Genomic DNA, 20,350 nt, shown 5'->3' with positions numbered 1-20,350 from the left:
GAGGCCCAGGAGCTGACGCACCCGAGCTGAGCCGGTGCTTCGGCGGCTGCCCGACAGAGCAAGCGGAGCGGGGGTTCGACGGGGGTGCCCTCGGCGCCGGCTCGGAGAAGTGTTATCGGAACCCTGAAGTTCGGTGAGTGCGGCGCCCTCCCCCCCCCTCCTCGACATGGAGGCCCAGTGAACGACGGACTGCTCCTGGACGGCAACGCCGGCAACCAGCGGCGGCCGCGCACCCGGGGAGCTGGCCGAGCTCTTGAGAACACGCAGTGTGGTGACGGAGCGAAAGTCGAGTGAGAGCTAGGACGGCACTCTCAGGTTACCACAGCGCACTTGTTTGGGCGGCCGACGTGTTCGGCTCTGGAAAGCGCCCGACTGCTCTTTTGGGGGTGTGCCGCGGGCTTGCTGCTTTGAACTGGAAGTCTCCTGGGCCTCTGTTGGAGTGCGGGTGGCCCCACGCAGCACACGGCCGTGGATCATCTGTGATAGCCTGTGGAAAGGAGTGTGCCCGTTGGGTGCAGAAAATCGTAAGAGAAGACATGGACGGTCCGTGATTGTGAGTGCAGTGCTCTTGTGTTAACAAACACTGGTCTCCACTGGGCGGTGTCGGTGACTGGAGGGCCTGTGTCGAGGGCACTGTGAACTGGCGTGGCCTTTGGCGGTGGCCCGGGTGGCACGTATACCGTGGTCAAGATGACTGCTCTTGGCGGCGGGCTGAACAAGCCACAAGGACGATACGACGCGGCCGCTTTGGTCCAAGATGGCGGAACCCAAGCCCCATTGGAGGCATCGACGCAAGAACAGAGGCTGAACCTGCGCCTCGACACCATTCTGGAGGCGATCACCGCGACAAAGGAATCGCTGCACCAAGACATAGCGCAGGTTGCAACGGGGCTGGGCCTACTGAGAGCAGACCATGCCAAGCTCTCGGACAGGGTGAAAGCGAACGAACAATTGCTCCAGGAGTTGAGACCAGCGGTGGTGACCGCGGAACACAAATTGACGTACATCCTCGGCCGTTTGGCGACTCTGGAACGACGGGCGGAGGATGCTGAAAGTCGTAACCGGAGGAATAACGTGAGGGTAGTGGGTCTTCCAGGGAAAATTGAAAAAGGTGACGCTGTGTCCTATATGGAGAACTGGTTTAAGACGGTTGTGGCACCGGAGGGTCTGTCTCCCTTCTTCTCCCTGGAGAGAGCGCATAGGGTCCCAGCCAAACCACCCTTGGAGGGCCGGCCACCTCGGCCGATGGTGGTCAAATTGCTGCACTATAAGGACCGCGATTTGCTGATACAGAGGGCACGATCCCAGGGCCCCTTCCAAGTGGAAAATAACAAAGTTACGGTCTTTCCGGATTATACGCAGGAAGTCCAGAGAAGTAGAGCATCCTTCTTGTCAGTAAAAAAGGAACTGAGAGACGAGGGGATTCAATACTCCTTGCTCTTCCCTGCCAATTTGAGAATGATCCTTGATGACAAGACCCACTTCTTCCAGACTCCTGATGAGGCATGGTCGTGGCTTGAACTATACCGTGCCGGGACGGATCGCGCGCACAAAAGTGGAAGGGAACGGCAGAAGCCAGTCCCGATTAGAAAATCGCAGCGCATCCGTTCCCGGAACAAACTCAAGAGGGCCGTACGAGAAACTCAGATGGCAGCTGACAGGAAGGGAGCGTTGGCTGCAACGGCGACCATCACAGGGTCGCAACAGGAGAGAACATCGGGGGGATCGGAGGAGGAGGGAGAGAAATCCGGGGGAGACGACTCGGACACAGGGAGTGCAAAGGGACCAGCGGTCACACCGCAGACTTCGGATGGACGGTTTAACGAGTGAGGCTTAGGAGAACTGAGTAACTCCGAAGTACCTATTGGTACAGACTCTCCTGACTTTTAAGGGTCTATCAGGTATGGGGTTATAAAAGCAGTGTGGGACGAAGGCGCGGGGTGGGAGCTCTGCTCACCCTGGTTCGGCGCTCCATCACCCTCTTGTGGCCCTTAAGGCCTTCTGTGGTGGCGACCACAGATTAGAGTAATGTGTGGAATGTTGATGGTTTGGAACGGGGCTGAAGCTGGGTTATTAGGTCCTGTCCTGGGGAGATGGGTTTGGGGAGTTGTTTGGGGCGTTTTGAAGGGGGGCTACAACTGCTGCGATGCGGGGAACAACTGTCTGTTAGTGATACTGTGCAGAAAAATGCATCATGGGGACGTTACCTAATCTAAAATGCATAACATGGAACGTCCGAGGACTTCGAACAATGGTGAAACGTCATAAGGTGCATGCCTATTTGGTGAGACAGGGCGTACAGATAGCAATGCTTCAAGAAACTCATTTGACCAAGAAGGAATGCGGGGCCTTACAGAAGAGGTGGCGGGGTCAAGTGTTTGGAACGACATACTCAGCATTTGCCAGAGGGGTACTAATATGGATCAGAGCGGGGATACCATTCCAGGTGACGAATCAGCGGGTTGATCCTGAAGGTAGATATGTGGCAGTTGAGGGAAGGCTATACGGCAGGGAGGTGGTCCTGTGTAGTGTATATGCCCCCAATTCCGATCAGGCCCGCTTTTTTGAGGGTTTAACAAGCTCGCTGGCATATTTCTTGGCTGGCCCGGTCTTGCTGGGGGGCGATTTTAACTCAATCACTGATGTAGAGCTGGATAGATCACATCCGCCATTGGCCGACTCCCCAGTACGCAGGCTAGCGGCTCACCGGAAGGACTGGCAGGAGAGGTGGGGACTGGTAGATGTGTGAAGGGAACAGCACCCTGAGATTAGGGATTACTCCTACTTCTCCACAATACACGAATTACATGTTAGACTAGACTCGGTGCTGTGTAGTGGCCCCTTGGCAGCTGTGGTGACTCATTCTGAATATTTGACCAGGACCATTTCGGATCATAACCCCTTATTGGTGTCAGTGCAGTGGCAGCAGGCGAGGTCAGCGGTTCCATCCTGGCGGCTGCGGCCTGATACACTGGACGACCTGGTGTTTAGTGACAAGGTTCAACAGGGTATTGACCGCTATTTTGAGGAGAATGAAGGCTCAGCCACGTCACGGTCAATAGAATGGGATGCGATGAAAGTGGTGGTGAGAGGTGTGTGCATGGGTAGATTTTCGAATGCGAGAACGGCAGTCTTGAATGATCTTGCGAAAGCGGAAGAGGTATTGAGGAGGCTGGATCGGCAGAGACCTGAGCGACCGGATCTACAGGAACGACTGATGGAGGCTAAGGAAGTGGTGGCGACTGAGGCGGAACGGCTGCGGTGTTATGATTACAAGTTGTATGCTGTAAAGGTGCATGAGGAACTAGATAAAGTGGGTACGCTCCTTGCCAGGCTTGCCGATCCAGTGCCTAGGGGGTGTCCGGTCATGAGTATAAGAACAGCAGAAGGGGACGTAGTCTACTCTCAATCAGCAGTCCTGGCGCGCTTTCAGTCCTATTACACGGGATTGTATGAATGCCAACTAGAGGCAGAGGTATCGGAGATAGGCGAATACCTGGACCTGATCCCGTTACCGGTGATGGATGATGAGGAGGCGAAAGAACTGGGGGGTCCCATAACATTGACAGAGATCAGGGTGGCAATTAAACAGATGGCACGGAATAAAACCCCAGGGGTGGATGGCCTACCGATAGAATTTTATGCCAAATTTGTTGATATACTAGCACCTAAACTATTGGTGGTGTATTCGGAGGCGAAGCAGGTGGGGCGCTTGCCTGAATCAATGAGGGAAGCACTGGTGGTACCGCTGCTGAAGCCAGGCAGAGATGCGTTGGATGTGACGTCCTACCGACCATTGTCTATGCTGACGGTGGATTATAAGATCCTGAGTCGCATCCTGGCCACGAGGTTACTGCCACACATGACCGCATTAGTACATAGGGATCAGGCGGGATTCATCCCGACTAGGAGCACTTCAATGAATATACGTCGCCTGATCCGAATTATAGATGGTGCTGGGGCCTCGGCTCTTGACCCTGTGGTGTTGGCAGTTGATGTCGAAAAAGCTTTTGACAGCCTCGAGTGGGAGTACCTAGATGAGGTGTTGCTGAAATTCAGGATCGGGGAAGGTTTTCGGAGATGGACAAGGGTGCTTTACTCGTCGGCGAGGGCATGGGTACGACTGGGGCCAATTGTATCATCGGCATACCCTGTTTGTAGGGGCACGAGACAGGGCTGCTCACTGTCCCCCCTGTTGTTCGCTTTGGCGATGGAGCCGCTGGCGGCACAGGCACGGTCAGGCGCCATGTACAGCGGGGTTGCGCAAGGGTCGGAGTCGCATTATATATCATTATATGCTGATGATCTGGTATTGTACCTAGCGGATCCTGGACACTCCCTAGAAGGTGCGGTGGATATGCTGGCTAGATTCGGGCAGCTATCAGGCCTTAGGGTGAATTGGACTAAGACCTGTGTATTCCCATTGCGGGTGGGTACGCCCCGTCCCCCACTAGCGAGAGAGGTGGTGTGGGAACCCTCCTGTTTCACCTACTTGGGGGTGCGCATTTACCATGAGGCTGCGGACCTCTTAGAGGGGAGAGTGGGGCGTTGCATTTGCGCGCTGAAGGGTTGCATGGATTTTTGGGCCTCCCTCCCCCTGTCGGTGTTGGGCCGAGTGGCCTTGTTGAAGATGATGGCACTTCCGCGGCTGCTCTATTATTTTCGAACATTACCAATATGGATCCCACAGCGGATATTTAAAGAATTGAAGATGCTGGTGACTGGCTTCCTCTGGGGTCATGGACGGCGTAGGGTGGCACTGGGTACCTTGACTAGACCCAAGTCTGAAGGGGGGATGGCCGTCCCCGATTTTGAATTATACTACCTGGCGGCACAACTCCAGATATTAAGGCAAAATATTGCTAGAGAATTCAGGGGTCCTGAACACGAACGTGGGATTGGCATCCAGAGGTGTGTCTTGTCATATATAGTCATGCAACAGAAACTGGATATGAGGGATCTTACGATAGAAGAAAAGACGCTTAAATTATGTTGGCATAGGAGTTTAAAAAGAGCGAAAAGAGACCGGCCGTATGCACCGGAGATACCTTTGGGAATGCTGACCGCGCTACCTCATGGGGGCGATTGGTCCCAGCTATTGGAATGGGAGGAGTTGGGCTTGCAGGTGGTGGGGGATCTGTATATCGATGGGACGTTGGTCCCCTATCAGACCCTACAGGAGCAATTTGGCTTACCGGATGGAACTTTTCTACTGCACGCAGCAGTGGTGGCGGCGATGCAGAGACATTGGAAGGGAGGGCTAGCAGAGCCGGAAGTGACCATGGCATGCCAATATGTGGTGATGGCCACTGGCACTGTCAAAGCGGTGACTTGCCTCCACACTAGAATGCTGAATGAGGGACTGGTGCCACTGCTAGCACTGAAGTCGCGATGGGAGGACAGTATAGGCAAGCCCATACCGGACACAGTCTGGAGCCATGTGCTGCGACGGACGTGGAAGGGGACGAGGAACGCACAATTTCAGCAGGTGCATTTCTTCATTGTACATAGGGCGTACCTGACCCCGGAAAGGATAAAACGGTATTTCCAGGTGCTCGACGCAATGTGCCCGAGATGCTTGGCTCCCGAGGTTGATCTGGATCATCTGTTGTGGGGTTGTCCGAAACTGGGGGCGTACTGGCCAGAAGTGGGGGAGCTCCTGAATGCAGTCACAGACAGGGAAGTGGACTTTGACATGGCGGCATGCCTGCTGCTCTGGTTCCCTCATACTAAGAGGACGAAAATCACAAGTAAATTTATTGACCTGGGACTCATGTTGGCCCAGAGGGAGATAACTTGGCACTGGAAGTCCAAAGAAGGCCCATCAGTAAGGAGATGGATGAATGAGCTGTTGAAATGTTCAGGCTGTGAAAGTATTATCAGAATGCGACAAGCTACTAGAACTGGCAATGAGAAATGCTTGGACATGGCGAGAGCTTGGGAGATGGTGGTCCAAGCACTGCATGATTACATGACGGAAGATGAAGAGGAAGAGCAATGATAGCATAGGGTTCCATGCAGGTTAGGTGATTGAAAGTGACTCCTGATGGGTGGCGTGCTCCAGCGTTAGTACGGATTCTGTATGCCCGCATCAGCAGCAGTTGAGGGGGGGGTTGGAGGGGTGGTGTTTCGGGGGAGGCAGTTGAGCACCGTACATAGGTTAAGAGAACCGGTAGTTAGGACACAGGGCGGATTCACGAAGAGAGGGGTTCCCGATGAAAGTAGGCAAGCACCACGGAAGTATCCCTAGGGGGTTACGGGAGATGGCCTTTGGAAGGGTAGGGGTGGAACTACATTGTAGTGGGTAGGAAATGTTGTCGGTGTCCCAGTGTGAACTTTGGGTCTTGATGGTGCAAGGAGGGTGGGTTGTAGGGGGGTAAAAGCGGATACTAAATGGTGCAACCGACCAGATGCCCGAGAAGGGCAAACACTGAGGCATCTTCTTGAGAACGGACAAATTGGCGCGCCGCCCAGCCTCCGGGATGTGGGCTGAATGGCTGTGTACAGTATCAATGTCACTTCAACATTTGTGATGCAGGAAGTGTAATGGTTGGCCTATTCTGAGGTCTTGTCTATAATTCTGCAATAAAAACAAATTAAAAAAAAAAAAAACTAACTGAGGAGTTTACACTTGTAGTTCGGCACTTTTCCCAAGTACTGCGACAGCCCCCTAATATTGCTCAGCATCAGAGAGACCAGTGACTGAGCTGTGCTTACTATGCATTAAAATTAACTTGGCAGTACCATTAGAAGGGAATGAGTGACAGGGCATCCCTCTGGGATGTTCGGCACTAAGTTCAACCACTGGGATGTTCGGCACTAACTTCTACCACTTGAAACTCATAGTGTCTACTACTGAACAGGGTGCCTTGGAACAGGTGCTGGAAAGCCACTATGTCAACTGCACTAGATGTTTTGAATGGATTTTAAGAATTGCTCTCTTCCACAGGACTCTATGATTGGCCTAGGGTTACACAAGTTAGTGTGAATGTTGACTGAACCACTAGCAAAAAGCATGTGTAGGTACAGGTCTCATTTTTCCGACATTGTACACATATATCATTTTGAAGTGCAATTAGTAATAAACTAGACAGTGGCTACAAGAGGTCGACCAGCACTCAAACACAAGAGCACTACCATGAACATTCCTGCATGCAGTTGTGGTTAAAGGTTTAACTATCACAAGCACTTCTGCACAACTAGGTCATAAAAAACAAAAATCTAGTTTTCTCTCACAATAGGTATATCCATTTTAGGTACCTTGCTCATGCTGAGCTGCCGAAAGATGCTGGCGGATCAACAAATCCATCTTCCAGTTTATAGGGTCATCTGACAAACGCTTTCTGCAGAGAAGCAAAAATGAAGAACAATGAAAAGGTCTGTTAACAAGGTTAGGAAAATGCACACTGATTTGTTTGATTAACTTAGTAGTAAATGTTTCTTTTAAATGTTTTCTTGCATTTTTAAAATGTAAGAGTGAAACTCGGCGTCAGATATGCCACTATGGCTATAGTACAATGCTCAAAGGGGTCCAAGGCAGATGCCAATCGTGGGTCGGGTTTTTCCTAACCAGGATCTTAATAAATATCAACAGTAAGACCGAGTGGCTGTATAGGCTGCACAGCACACACATATTCACAGAAACGCAGCCAGGCAGCTCGTCATCATTAAGAAAACATTAGCAATGAGCCACTATGGGCAGGGACGTGCATTGTTTTGGCAAGTACCAGCCTTCATGTGACATCCAAAGGGCTCCCTGCTCCCAAGTGACCCGGATAAGATCTTCATTGGGCTTTCATCTTATGCCTTCTTGAGGGCTCAAAATTTAGTGTGCAGATGGGCCTTTCCACTAAGAGGATATCTTCCCCGACGCCCCTACTTAATACTGACTGGATTTTCAGGAAGTGGTAGGGGTGAAACGTAAAGAACAGAGCTAGCCCAGCAATCTGTGTAATCACAGACCCAATGGCAATAAGTAAAAAATCTGTATCAGTTTTATTTTGAGTATTGTAGGATGCTGAAACTCACTTTTCTCCAGCACGGAGAGACTGGACTCCACATCCCAGGCTACCAGAAGACAGGGGAATCATCTAGGGGTGCTGTGATGTAGCATAAAAGATGCTGTAGGTCCCACCACATGGAACATGCCTGGGCAAAGACTGGGCCAAGATCAGGGTGTCTGTGCCCGTCAGTGGCCGGAGGAGGCCGGTCTGGGCCACACCCCATTGACAACTTCTTTTTCTCGCTCATCGATCCCAAGACATTTTTGTCAGAGAAGTCACTGTAATGGGCAAAAGGAAATCTACAACTAATAACAAGGAGAATCGGCTGGCAAATGCCATAGTAAGTTACCTCACAAATGCAACAGGAACCATGGAGCAGGAAATCATGATCTGAGGACGGACAAGTCAAAGGGGCAGGGAGTGTGCGCCTGGAGACCAATCCTCCTCCTGTATTGGTTGGCACTAGCAGGAAATACAGATGTGTTTTGGACAAACCTGGAGTATTAGCCCCCATTGAGGATGAGACTATTCACATTATTGCAGCAGACTCGCTTTGCTCGCCGCCACCAGCTAAAAAGAAATGTTCACTGCATAAAAAGACCAATTCGACTTTTGATATCCAAACAGTTGATGAGGCGACAGGTGGCATTGTACTTTCCGATCTGACAACTAAATTGGCCTTGTTGGAAAAAACAGCTAAATACCTTTATGAATACCATCTTAGATAGGCTATATTACTTGAAGAACCTGGTCATGCGGCTTAAACCACTTACAGCATCATCTGCCAGTTTTATGAAAATCGATGCTTGCCCATCAACTCCAACTGAATGGAGTCTTAATGTGCCTGATACGAGCACCTGCAAGCCGTCACAATTAACAGGCCAAGGGTTTCCCGTGCACTCAAGGCCCTCTATGAGCACCTATGCTAACTAACTTGGCCACAGGTGCTAACCCTGCACTTGTGCCCTAAAAAAGACAATCAGTGGCTAATTATGATGGGATCTTCACCTATCCTGCACCTTCCTCCAGAGGATACACCTTGCACAATAGTGCGAAAAGGGTTTACTCCCCTGAGAACGCACTTATCTGAGAATTATGCCCAGTTAATTAATAATGTGGTTTCCTGGAATAATGGAATGGTGGGTGTCTTTGGGCAATTGCATGACCAGACAAACATGGTGCTACAAGTATCAGGGGTCGGTAATCGGCCTAAACAATGAGTCGCAAAAAACACCCTGGAAAGGCTTAACCACTCATTGAGTGCTCACAGCAGGATTGAGGTGCTGCCATTAGGTTTCTTTTACAGATCACCGCCCATGTTCCCGCCTGCAACATACTTTATTCCAGTTACCAATAGCTTTACATCCCTCTCACCTCTTGATCACCTATATTAACATCAAAATGAGGTTACTGTACACAGCTCTTTGGATAAGCCTAATAGTGGGAGCTATGTTGATCCTCCTTTGGCTATAACATCAATTTCGGTTTCGGTTTCTGCAAGTGCTGCGGATTGGAACCGCATTAGCAACAAAATTGACAACCCAGCAAGCATAGTCTATAGATTTTCTACCTGACATATCTCTGGATTGGCTACTAAGCTGTCCAACACGGATTGCCAGAGTGATAGAAAAGGGTTATGCTGTGCTGTGTCTTCAAGAAATGTGGGCAACAGCCAGTGACTATCTAGATGGTTTTGCAGCTCATTTTACTCCTCCAGTTGAGGTGAACTCGGGAAGGGCTAAAGAAGGTTTGATCATGCTAGTATCTCATACATTTCCCGATAGGGTAGTATGGACTAATCTTGAATCTCCACACTATCAATTAATTTTGATCAACTTTAATTTATTATCATTAATAAACTTTTATAATAGTAACTTTAAATCCAACAATTCTGATTTTCTGAACTCCTTACATGAAGATTTTGAATGCTGTCTTAATAGTCTCAATGGTCATGTTTCTCTCCTATGGATGGAGATTTCATTGCATGTCACTGCCAAGTGTCCGCTACTGGGTCTTGAGGGTTAACAGGTCCAGTAGGAAATCCTCTCACACATTTTTGCTGTAATCCATATGGTGATGCTCTTAATTTACTTCTATTAAAATTCAACTTGCATTTAGCTTTTGACTCTGTCTGTGGATCCAATACTAAGCCCTACTTATATCAGCAGAGGATTTTCTAGCCTAATAATTTTATACTGTTTTTTATGATCTCCTCAGCTGGATGAAAGATTATATATACAGTCACAGAAAATGATCATTATGACCACATTTTTGGGCAATTTATATTGATAGCTCTTTGTTAAGTTACAATTTGAGAAGAATCCACAACTGTTCGTTCATTTTTGCAACAGGGGTGTACTAGCGAGTTGGGGCAAAATGTACGAGGATACATTTCATTCTGAAATGGTCCATGTTAGTTACACTAACTTCTTAATGTGCCTGGATGAGAATGGTGACACTGGGGATATAACTGCTAGCTTTGATATAAGTTGTAATTGAGCTAGAAACCTGTACACCATCCCCCTGACACACGCAAAGAAATATGCCAGGTGGTTTGATTCGAATTGCTCCAAGGCTCACAGTCATTTATTGAGAGCTTTGAAAACAGTTCTCAGAGACCATGAGATTGTGAAAGGCTGTAGAAGGGAGTAAAAAAGAGTTTTAATGGTTTGGAAAAGAGTTAATCGTGAAGCATAATTCTCCCAACAGAGGCCCTGACACAGTGGTTAGTCCTGATGGTTGGATTAGACATTTGACTACGGTAAATTCAGGATCTTCCAATCTGAAGAGATCTTAAGTAAACAGTTGTAACATAGAGACTCTTCTCTCTTGGGTGTTCCTTCTTTCTCTGCTAGACCAGTTATGTTTTTTTTATGGCTAACTTAGATCTGACAGTTAACCAGGGCAAGACACATTATGATCTAAAAAAAAGAAACGTATTTATTTTACTGTTAACAATAAGTAAATCAGTGTTTCCTTTGTTCTAGTATTTGGGAGTTTTATTTGTTGATAGACACAGTTCGAGCCCACTAGTTATGGTCAAAGTTGCGGCCTTAGCTAGAAGCACTAAGAAGGTTTTTAGCATTGCCTCCAGACTTGGTAGTGAACTAACCAGAGAGCTTCTGACAGTAAATAATGCCTTTTTGAAAACGTTATTCTGCACTGAGGAAGTTTTATGTATTGTAAGTTTTAAGACAAGCTAATTTTAGGCAATGTAGGACTGTAATCAGGGTCGGACTGGGAACCAAAACCGGCCCTGACAAAATGCTTGGCCGGCCCCCCATCCCCACATCCGGGGGTTGGGGTGCGGCCGAGCTCTTTGCCAGGGCTGGTTTTCGGATGATTTTGTTACAGGGCGGAAAACGGCCCTGTAACAAAAACGGCCCCCAGGGGCCGAAAACCGGCCCCCACCCGTGCAGTGCACCAGGGGATTGCCCGGTGCCCGCTACAGCCAGTCCTGCCCTGACTGTAATGGTGCTTTTACAATCTCTTTTGTCACCCAGTCAGTGTTTCATAGAAGCATGTTTTATGCAAAGTGCTATATGTAGGAGGATAACTTTAGAATGCTGCATTAATATGGAATTACATAATTTTTACTTCGGAATGTTTTAACTATTTGATTTTATGGATATGAACGAATTTACCTTTACAAAGTATGTTTTGTAATAAATGTGTTGATTTTCCTTTTGTTGTAGAATGGGAATGTATCTTTTATGGCCACTTGTTTGATCAAATACTGAATTTGAGTATTTGGTGTCCTGGCAGGGCGTAGATGTGGAGAGGTAAGAGGAACTGACACATCAAACCCATAGTCACCACACTGCCAGAGTCAAGCGGGTAAATCAGAACGCTCCATTTTTAAAATGGTGCTACCGCTAGAGTCTCAAGCCTCTTGTGGACCACCCATCCAGCGATACAATCATTTTTTACCCTTTATTTCTCAAAAACTACTGAATGGATTTACACCAAGTCACAAAAAGCACAAACTGTGTACCAAGATCTACCTTCCTGACAAATTTGGTATAATTGCTTTCAGCAGTTTATTCTGCAGCCTTGTGTAAAGCATAAACTGAAGTCTATAGAAAATGCATTGGGGATTTTGCACTTTGGAACCCCCCTTTCTCTTGTCTCCTGCTAGTCGGATCACCCCGAAACTTTTCATGCACAAGTTAGTCAAAATGTAGCACCTTTCTGGAAGGTTTCATAGCTATTCGTCAAACCGGCTCAAAGTTATCAGCAGCACAAAAAACGTTTTCCAAGGAAGCAGCTGACCTAACCATAACTACCTAGTGGCAACTACCGCTAGGGAGCACACACACAGAAAAGGGGTGTTTGGGGCCCTATGTCATAAATAAAAATAACTTGAAAACATAACAAAAACAAACCAGTGAGTGGCTTCAGGAAAAGCTGCCTGATTATCAACAATGGCAAGCAAGAATGTACAGCTTATATAAATTGGAGTGGGGGCTTTTCTCAATTAGTGGATCAAGGAGAAAAAAGAAAATGGGTATGAAAATTTGGGGTTCTTTCTCTGATTATTATGAAGATTGAGAATTTATATAAGTATGAACTATTTTTTGTTAAAAATGGATTTACACTGGCCTTTAATTGTTTCTTGCTTCATGTACTGTCATGATATGATTACCTGCCTTTGGTTGATTTATGCTTTATTATTTATACTGCTTATATAATATTTTGGTTCTAACTCTTATGTTGTACTAATGTGTTGCTGTGAACATACAAAAAAAAAAAACTAACACGTGTATATACACGCATATGTTGGGGAAACGTGTGTGTATGAGAATACAAATAGATAAGGAAATATAAACTTATATACATACTAAAAATGTTAAACTAAATAAAATGATGTTGAAATTCATGAAAAGATATTTTGGTCAAAATAATACACTACATAGAAAAGCAATGTTATTTTCAAGTACTTTGTAAAGTTATTTTTGCATGAAAAAAGCCCATCTTTTTCATTGGTTCCTCTTGCTGTCCTTTAGAAATGCTGGTGTTTCACTACTGAATACACCTTAGTAGTCCCTACTTTTTGAATTTTGTTACCTTCCATGAGGACTGCCCCTCTTGCATGTGTTCTTGCAGTTCAGGTTATTTATAATTAGATAAAACTCTTTTTTTAGTTGGCCTGCCCCTTTGCTCGTTAACTGTTCCGTTTACTTGTGGAGTGAAACTTTTGTTGCATCATTTGCTTACGGTCTATTTATCTCCTGTGCTTCCCCTCACCCCTCCCACAAAACTGCTTCAGTTTCATCATATCCCTTAATTTCCCCTGCCTCCCCCTCACACCTCCCTAAACACTGCTCGGAGGCCCCCACCATCCCTCTGGTCTCAGGGAAATTGAAAAATCAGTCCATTATCACAGGATGTTGAGCCTGACATCAGACTCGAACCGGGATCACCAGCTCACCAGTCCGCAGTTCTCACCCCTGCGCCATCCTTTGCCTAGCCATGTTGCAGGATGCAGTACCATATGTGACAACAAGAGGTCCTAAGGGACACCTAGTGACAGCCTGTCATACTGCACCCTGACTACATTGCTTGTTGTTCCTGTCTCAGGAGGCAACGCGATGCCAGTTCTGTCAGAAAATATAACACTATATGGCAGCTATGGGAATCCATGGAGCATGGCCCCTGCCTAGCAAGGCAGAGAGTGCATTTTTTACATCTAATGGGACCAATTCCCTGAAGCTTTCGAGCTGCCCTGCATAGTACATAACCTGGACAAATGCCATATGTATTCTTCGTTAGTGGACCTGCTCAGCCAGGCAGAAAACCTCCCACCTATCAGGGAGGCATTTCCATAAAGGAGTTACCTGGCAGTCAAATAATTCCTGCTGCTCCCTCCCTTCACCCTTGGTAGGTAAAAGACATTGCCATTTACAATGCCAATAGCGCTAACTTAAAACAAGCATTTGAAATGTAATAGTTCTCGCAGTACTGAAAGTTTGACTAATGGCATTGCAAACAATAATGTTAGTTAGATTTTTTTCGTTAATAAATATCCCAGCAGTAACAGGAGTAAGGGGGCAGTACCTTATGTGGCTAATAGAGGTCCCTTTACAACTCCAGAGGGACACCTAGTAACAGCCCGTGGCACTGCATTATTTTCTTGTCAGGTAGCATCATACCCGCAAACATTGACCGGCTTCAGGGGGAGTCGGGCAAAAAAAGAGTCACCCCTGTGAAGAAATTCTATTTCCCGTCATGGCTCTCGCTCCGGACGTAGCACGCTGTCTTGTGCGTGCTGTCGGGAAACCCGGATATAGCTAGAATGAGCATCGCCGGACTGCTGATTATTCAAGTTACAAACTGCATTTGGATTCCATGACAGAGGTCGCAGTCCGGTAAGGGTGCTTGTAGCACCAACATTTAATTTTCCTGTGGTCCCTTCATTTGCTGGGCTTTAGTGCCTGACTCAGCTTTCTCCCCCATTGGCGAGACCAGCTGAGTTTGCGGACTCATGCGGGGGAAACGTTTGCTGGCATTTGTTAGGAGAAGCGTTAGCTTCTACACCATCCCACTCTCTCCTTGAAGAGCAGGGACATTCTATTGCATCTCCTCGTTGGAGAGTCCTTTACTGTGACTCATGCGGAGGAGATTTCTTGGGACATTATCTGACTTTGAGGGAGTGAAGGAACTCCCATCTTATTCACTGCATTAATAGATGACGTTTTTAGAAGGTATTTTCCTAAAGCGGATATCTGGCTAAATATTGTTGGTGTTGAACATTACTGCCTCGGAACTCATAGAGCCTGATATACTCATGGTACTCTGCTGCCTTGTTACTCATTGAGCTACACCTAGAACCAACATAATAAGCAGTGGTATTTTGTTGTGTTTGTGTTCTTTAACAGGGTGGTAAGTAGTGGGTGAATGGAAGTCTGATGCTCCGGTCCTTTGTGATTCATTCCAACCCACTAATGAGGGTAGGTGTGTTGGTCAAAGTATTTCGTATTCTTTCTGAAGTAGAACAGGCTTTTTAAGTGAAAGAGGTGTTCATTTAACATCTCTATTTTGTTTTTCCCTTTTGCAGCACTCGTATTGGGAACTAGAATACTCCCTCTCACCTCCCCTGTTACTGGGTTGATTATTTTCTTTTACAGGTAGCTCATAAGGGTCTCATATATATATCTGACCTCGCTTGCTGATTTTGATAAGTTGCTATTTTCCATAAAGGGTATCTTACTAATCTCTCTCTTCATTCACAGATCTCCCTTCTTGCAGTTCCCAACCTTTCCTTCCTCCGCATGACCACCCCAAAAGTCTGCGCTATTATTGTAATCCAGACTTGGGGCTGTCATGAGGTGGATCCCTCTGAGCCTCGGCATGACCCTGAGGATAAGCCAAAACTGAGACATTTCTTGCTTCGTGGATTTTATTTTATTACTTATGCTATAGCTTGGGATATTTTTAAAGTAAGAAAAAAAACTAACACACAATATCATTTGGAACACCAATACTTCAAACTTTCAGTAATGCAAGACCTATTGCATTGCAAATACTTGTTACTTGAAGTGTCTTGCTCATTCTATTGTCGCCCAGATATCAGTAATTTTCAAATCACACTAAGTAAGAAAACATCTGAAATGCACAAAATCAAATTAAACATAGACTGCATTCGAAAATGATGTTACATTACTGCAAGAAAATAAACCACCAGTTAGGTAACCAAAATAAACACCTACGGTCAGAAATTGAGATAACTGTTATGAAGCAGATGTTTTGTGACTGAACATAAGCAGCTGTGCATGGCCCTGAAATTATAATATGAATTTGCATTGGCTCTAATGTGTTTAGACAAAAACATCTTGTGTTTTTGATTACGCCATCTCGATTATGCTGTAGGAGTGGAAAGAGCGTTGCTTCGTTGAAACTAAAAATCGCCTTTCTTTTTAAAGTTGCATCTATCTTATTTGTGGATTGTTTCATATAGATTGCATTCCACTCAAGTGTGTTCAGAGAACTGAACAGCAGTTGTTAATTGCCAATAATACTAACCCAGCCACGCATTGGGTATAAGGAAAAAATAAACGTTGAATCTAGGAACAGATTGAACAATTTGGGAGCGAAAGGTGTGCAGGAGATGCAAGCAACGCAAACAAATCTCACCTGTTGGGGGCCACACATATTTGATTAAGCATGTACAATTGGAAACATAATCTCACATTTAAATGTTCTACAGGTGGCTGAGGATTAAAAAAGAATGATAGGGAAATGTGTGTACTAATGAGGGCAGGTAAACATAAATCTGTAATAGGTTGTGTCGAAAAGCCTGCCCTAACACTGAGGCAGAACAAAACATTGCATTCTAGGTAAGTAACAGCATGGTCTGTACAGACAGACAGTTGTTCGGCAAAAAGAGCAGTGAAAACTGAGCAATTCAAGAGTTCAATGTGCAAAAGAGAATTATACAGATGAGAAAAGAAGGGGCATTCCCATTATGTGGGGGAAGGGTGTTATATACTCAAGGGGTTAATAACCACAGAATATCAGTGACGAGTAAACATGTTTGTTGATTCTTTTTTTTCGATTTTTCAAAAACCTTTGTTGGAAAAGGGAAATTATGGCCCATTACAAGTTGACATCACAGCAGTCATTCAGTAGATAATAAATTTCCAGTTGCACTCCATGTTGTAAGGAGATGAAGGCTAAGAAAGACACATACATTGCCTATCAGTAATCGAATAGTAATTAAGGCACAGAGGAGGAGGCACAATTAATCTGGCTGGGGGTGGGGGGTGGGGTAGAGGTGAAATCAGCAGCTTCAACCTGGGCGTTTTGTGTGTCAGAACTAGGGGAGGCCGCCTCTGAGCTGTCAAGAGGTGGTCAACTTTTGGAGATTGGAGATGAGGGGGGCCCATATGTCTGGGGGTCTGCTGGGTGCATGCATTAGATCCCAAAACTCACCCAGGAGTGTCCGGCAGTGGGCTCCATCATCCAGCCAATTTGTGACCGTGTGTGAAGAGTAAAGATTGAATGGAGTGTGATCTATTGTCTTTGTAAGTATATATATATCTATCTATATATATGCCACTTGCATTAAGGACAATAATAATATTGATTGACTGAATTTTATAGGTATTTATCAATATTTACCTTTTGTATAGGATTTTTTATCGTAACATTATTATCTGGTTTTAAAACATATTTATGTTTTATTTGCTAGTATTTAAGATTCTCCATGTACATTGTTAATTTGGATCCAGGATATTCATATGACAATATGTAGTATGTCTTCTGTTTTTACTTGCCGAGAAACCTAGCCTGACCAGGAAGTGTTACTATTTAAACTGAGCACTATGTCCGGGGTGTCATGTGATCAAGGCTGCTGCCCCGCAGCCGAAACGCGTCATGCTGGCTAAACTGCAAATAAAGATTATGCACTAAAAAACGTCATTGTCTGGAGCACGTTGTTTGAAGGTCTGTACCTGATTTTGAACGCGGAGGTTCCGAGGTTTCAGGACTGTTGCTGTATACAATTTAGGCGCCTCTCTGACCTGCCTCTCAGAAGTGTACTGGTTTGTTTTGCGGTCAACTTCGCCTGTGCGAATTCAAGGATTAACCCAGAAGGAGTTTTTGAGCAACCAGTCCCCCGCCGTGGAACACGGAAGAGCACGTTTGGCGGCGGACACGGGAACACAGAAGGAACACCTGGCAGGAGTCGGAGGACCCCCGCGGGAAGACCTGGTGCCCCTGTGGTAAGCCACCGTTGCTCAAGATTGTGTACTGAAGTCCGGCGGATGAGAGGTGTTAGTGTCAAAGAATTGATGAGAGAAAACCTATGCGTTTCGACTGCAGGTCTTGGTCACAGTGTGACCAAGACCTGCGGTCGAAACACGTAGGTGTGGGAGTGCTGGCAATAGCCTCTTAATAAACCCTGGAATATATACTAAGCGAGTACAAGCATTCTCTTTTCTTGGTGAAAGATAATCTTCGGGGGAGCGTTCATCCCCGCTGCTTGCACCAGCCGTGCAGAAGTGCGCCCTCCTTTCTTGGACGAATTTGGTAATCCGGCCCCGGGGGATGGGATCCCCGGGGCCGAAAGTGGCATCAGGAGGGGGCAAGGCATCCCCCCTTTTAATAATATATATATTTTTTTTTTAACGGCCCATGCCCCGAGAGATGGGGTCCCCGGGGCAGACTATGGCCATAGGAGGGAGGCCACAGGGCCCCCTTCAAAAAAGTGTTCTTAAAAAGAAACAAAATTGGGGGCAGGCCCTGGGGGATGAGGTCCCCAGGGCCAAAAAATTAGAAAAAGAAGGAGGGCCACACAGCCCCCCTTCTTCAAAAAAAGAATATTAAAAAAAAGGGATTGCGCCGAAGGCCGCACCCCCTTATTGCAGTACTCTGCAAACGCACCCCCCGGGGCGTTTGCAGAGTGGTAACACATTCCCCTTGAATATCGGGGGTCCCTGGGGGTCAACTAGCCCACCAGGTACCTCCAGTATGTGCCAGGAGGCTGCGTTGCAGAGAGGTGTTCTGAGGCCACGCCCCTTTTTACACCTCTCTGCAACGCAGCTCTGTGGCACTTACTGGAGGTAGCTGGTGGGCTAGTTGCACCCCAGGGACCCTCAAGATTCAAGGGGAGTTAATCCCCCAATTTAAAATGCGCCACGGGTGCGTTTGCACAGTGGTGAAGGGAGGGGGCAGGGTCTGAGTTCACATGTTTACAAACACGTCCTGTGGCATGGTTTAAGTTGGGGAATTATTCTTTGTCAATACTGTGGGTCCCTGGGGGCCAACTAGCCCACCAGGTACCTCCAGTAAGTGCCACAGAGCTGCGTTGCAGAGTGTTGTAAAATGGGGCATGGCCTCAGAACACCTCTTTTCAACGCAGTCCCCTGGCGCATACTAGAGGTACCTGGTGGGCAAGTTGGCCCCCAGGGGACCTCAGGATTTAAGGGCACTTAATCCTGCAACTTTAAATGCGCCACAGGTTGTGTTTGCACACATGTCATCTCAGGCCCGCCCCCTTCCTTCACCATTGTACAAATATTCCTGTAATATCAGCCGGACTACAAATTCCAATTTACTCACCTGTTATCAGGAGAGAACCCAGTGCGGCATCTTTTAGCCCAGCACTGACCCTGAAAAGTAATTCTTAGCATACTTCCAGTAACTTATATTTCCTTCCATAGGAATCCATTGTGTGGTTTTCAGCAGAAACGTTTTTTAAGTGTGGAGTTTTTGAACTTTATAAAAATCCTATAAAATCAGCAGAACTATGAATTCCGATTTACTCACCTGTTATCAGGAGTGACCTCAGTGCTGCTTCTTTTAGCCCAGCACTGACCCTGAAAAGTAATTCTAACCGTACTTACCAGTAACTTGTATTTCCTTCCATAGGAATCCATTGTCTATTTTCACAAACTAAACATATTCCTTAAAAATTGCCTGTATGACTTAAAGGCATTCTTTCAACTGTTTACAGGAGATGCACCCATGCTGGATCCAGGAGCCACCACTGAGTTAAAAAAAAGTAACGTTAACACTACTTACCTGCTAAGTGAATTTCCTCCCATAGGATTACATAGGTGATTCTATGTGAAAAAGTTTCCAAGTGTCCACTTTTAAAATACAATAATATTCCTTAAAAATCACTACTGTAACCAAAACGCTTTTACTCAACTGTTTACAGGAGAAGTCCCAGGGCTGAATCTAGGATCCAGTCCTGTGGTTAGAAAAGTAATCCAAAAAGTAACTAATTGCATTTAACTAGAAATTCACATTGACCTCAATGTTGCATTGTTTCTGAAATTGTGTTGCGCATTACAACAACTGTAACTACTGTACTTAGAAGACTATTGCCTATTTGCAAAGTATTTAAACTAAAGTAATTAATTCCGAGAAAGTATATTATGTAATGTAATTTATAATGTAATTATAATATACTTTGAAAAAATAAAGTATCTAAAAATAAATTGTTTAAAAAAATGTAGCACATCAGTATAACAAAAAATAAAAACAACAATTAATACATTTAAAAATTGTCATTTACTCCAATCCCCCCACGGACCCAGCCGGCTCCCCTCATCCTGCGGAAGCCAGCATTGCTTTTCCATATGGGGAGCAGCTAACATGCTGCTCCCGATATGGAAAAGCAATCTGCTTTCCTATTTGGAAGAGAGAGCAGGTTCCCTGTCCTCTCTTCCAAATAGGAAAGCAGTTTGCAAGGACAGGGCCCTGCATTGCAAACAGCAGTGTCCCGGGGGTGGGCACCCCGGGACACTGCTGTTTGCAATGCAGGGCCTGGGGGGGTGGCGGTCCCCAGGGCCATCGAGGGCTTTAGGATGGGGGGCCACGCGGCCCCCCTCCCACATTTT

At 46.3% G+C, this 20,350-nt stretch overlaps 1 protein-coding gene across 1 annotated transcript in view; it reads right to left on the bottom strand.

Moving 5' to 3' along the window:
- Positions 1–20,350, bottom strand: part of CFAP46 (cilia and flagella associated protein 46) — a 1,558,477-nt gene that overhangs the window by 1,494,010 nt on the left and 44,117 nt on the right. Inside the window, exon 2 of the mRNA XM_086922533.1 lies at positions 7,261–7,343. Coding sequence (XP_086778659.1) covers positions 7,261–7,309 — 49 coding nt within the window. The 5' untranslated portion in view covers positions 7,310–7,343. The remainder of the gene's footprint in view (positions 1–7,260; positions 7,344–20,350) is intronic.

The sequence above is a fragment of the Lissotriton vulgaris genome, chromosome 5 (genome assembly GCF_964263255.1).
Source record: "Lissotriton vulgaris chromosome 5, aLisVul1.2, whole genome shotgun sequence".
NCBI lineage: Eukaryota > Metazoa > Chordata > Amphibia > Caudata > Salamandridae > Lissotriton > Lissotriton vulgaris.
The sequence above is the reverse complement of the archived record's forward strand: the minus strand, read 5'-3'. Positions and strand labels throughout refer to the sequence as shown.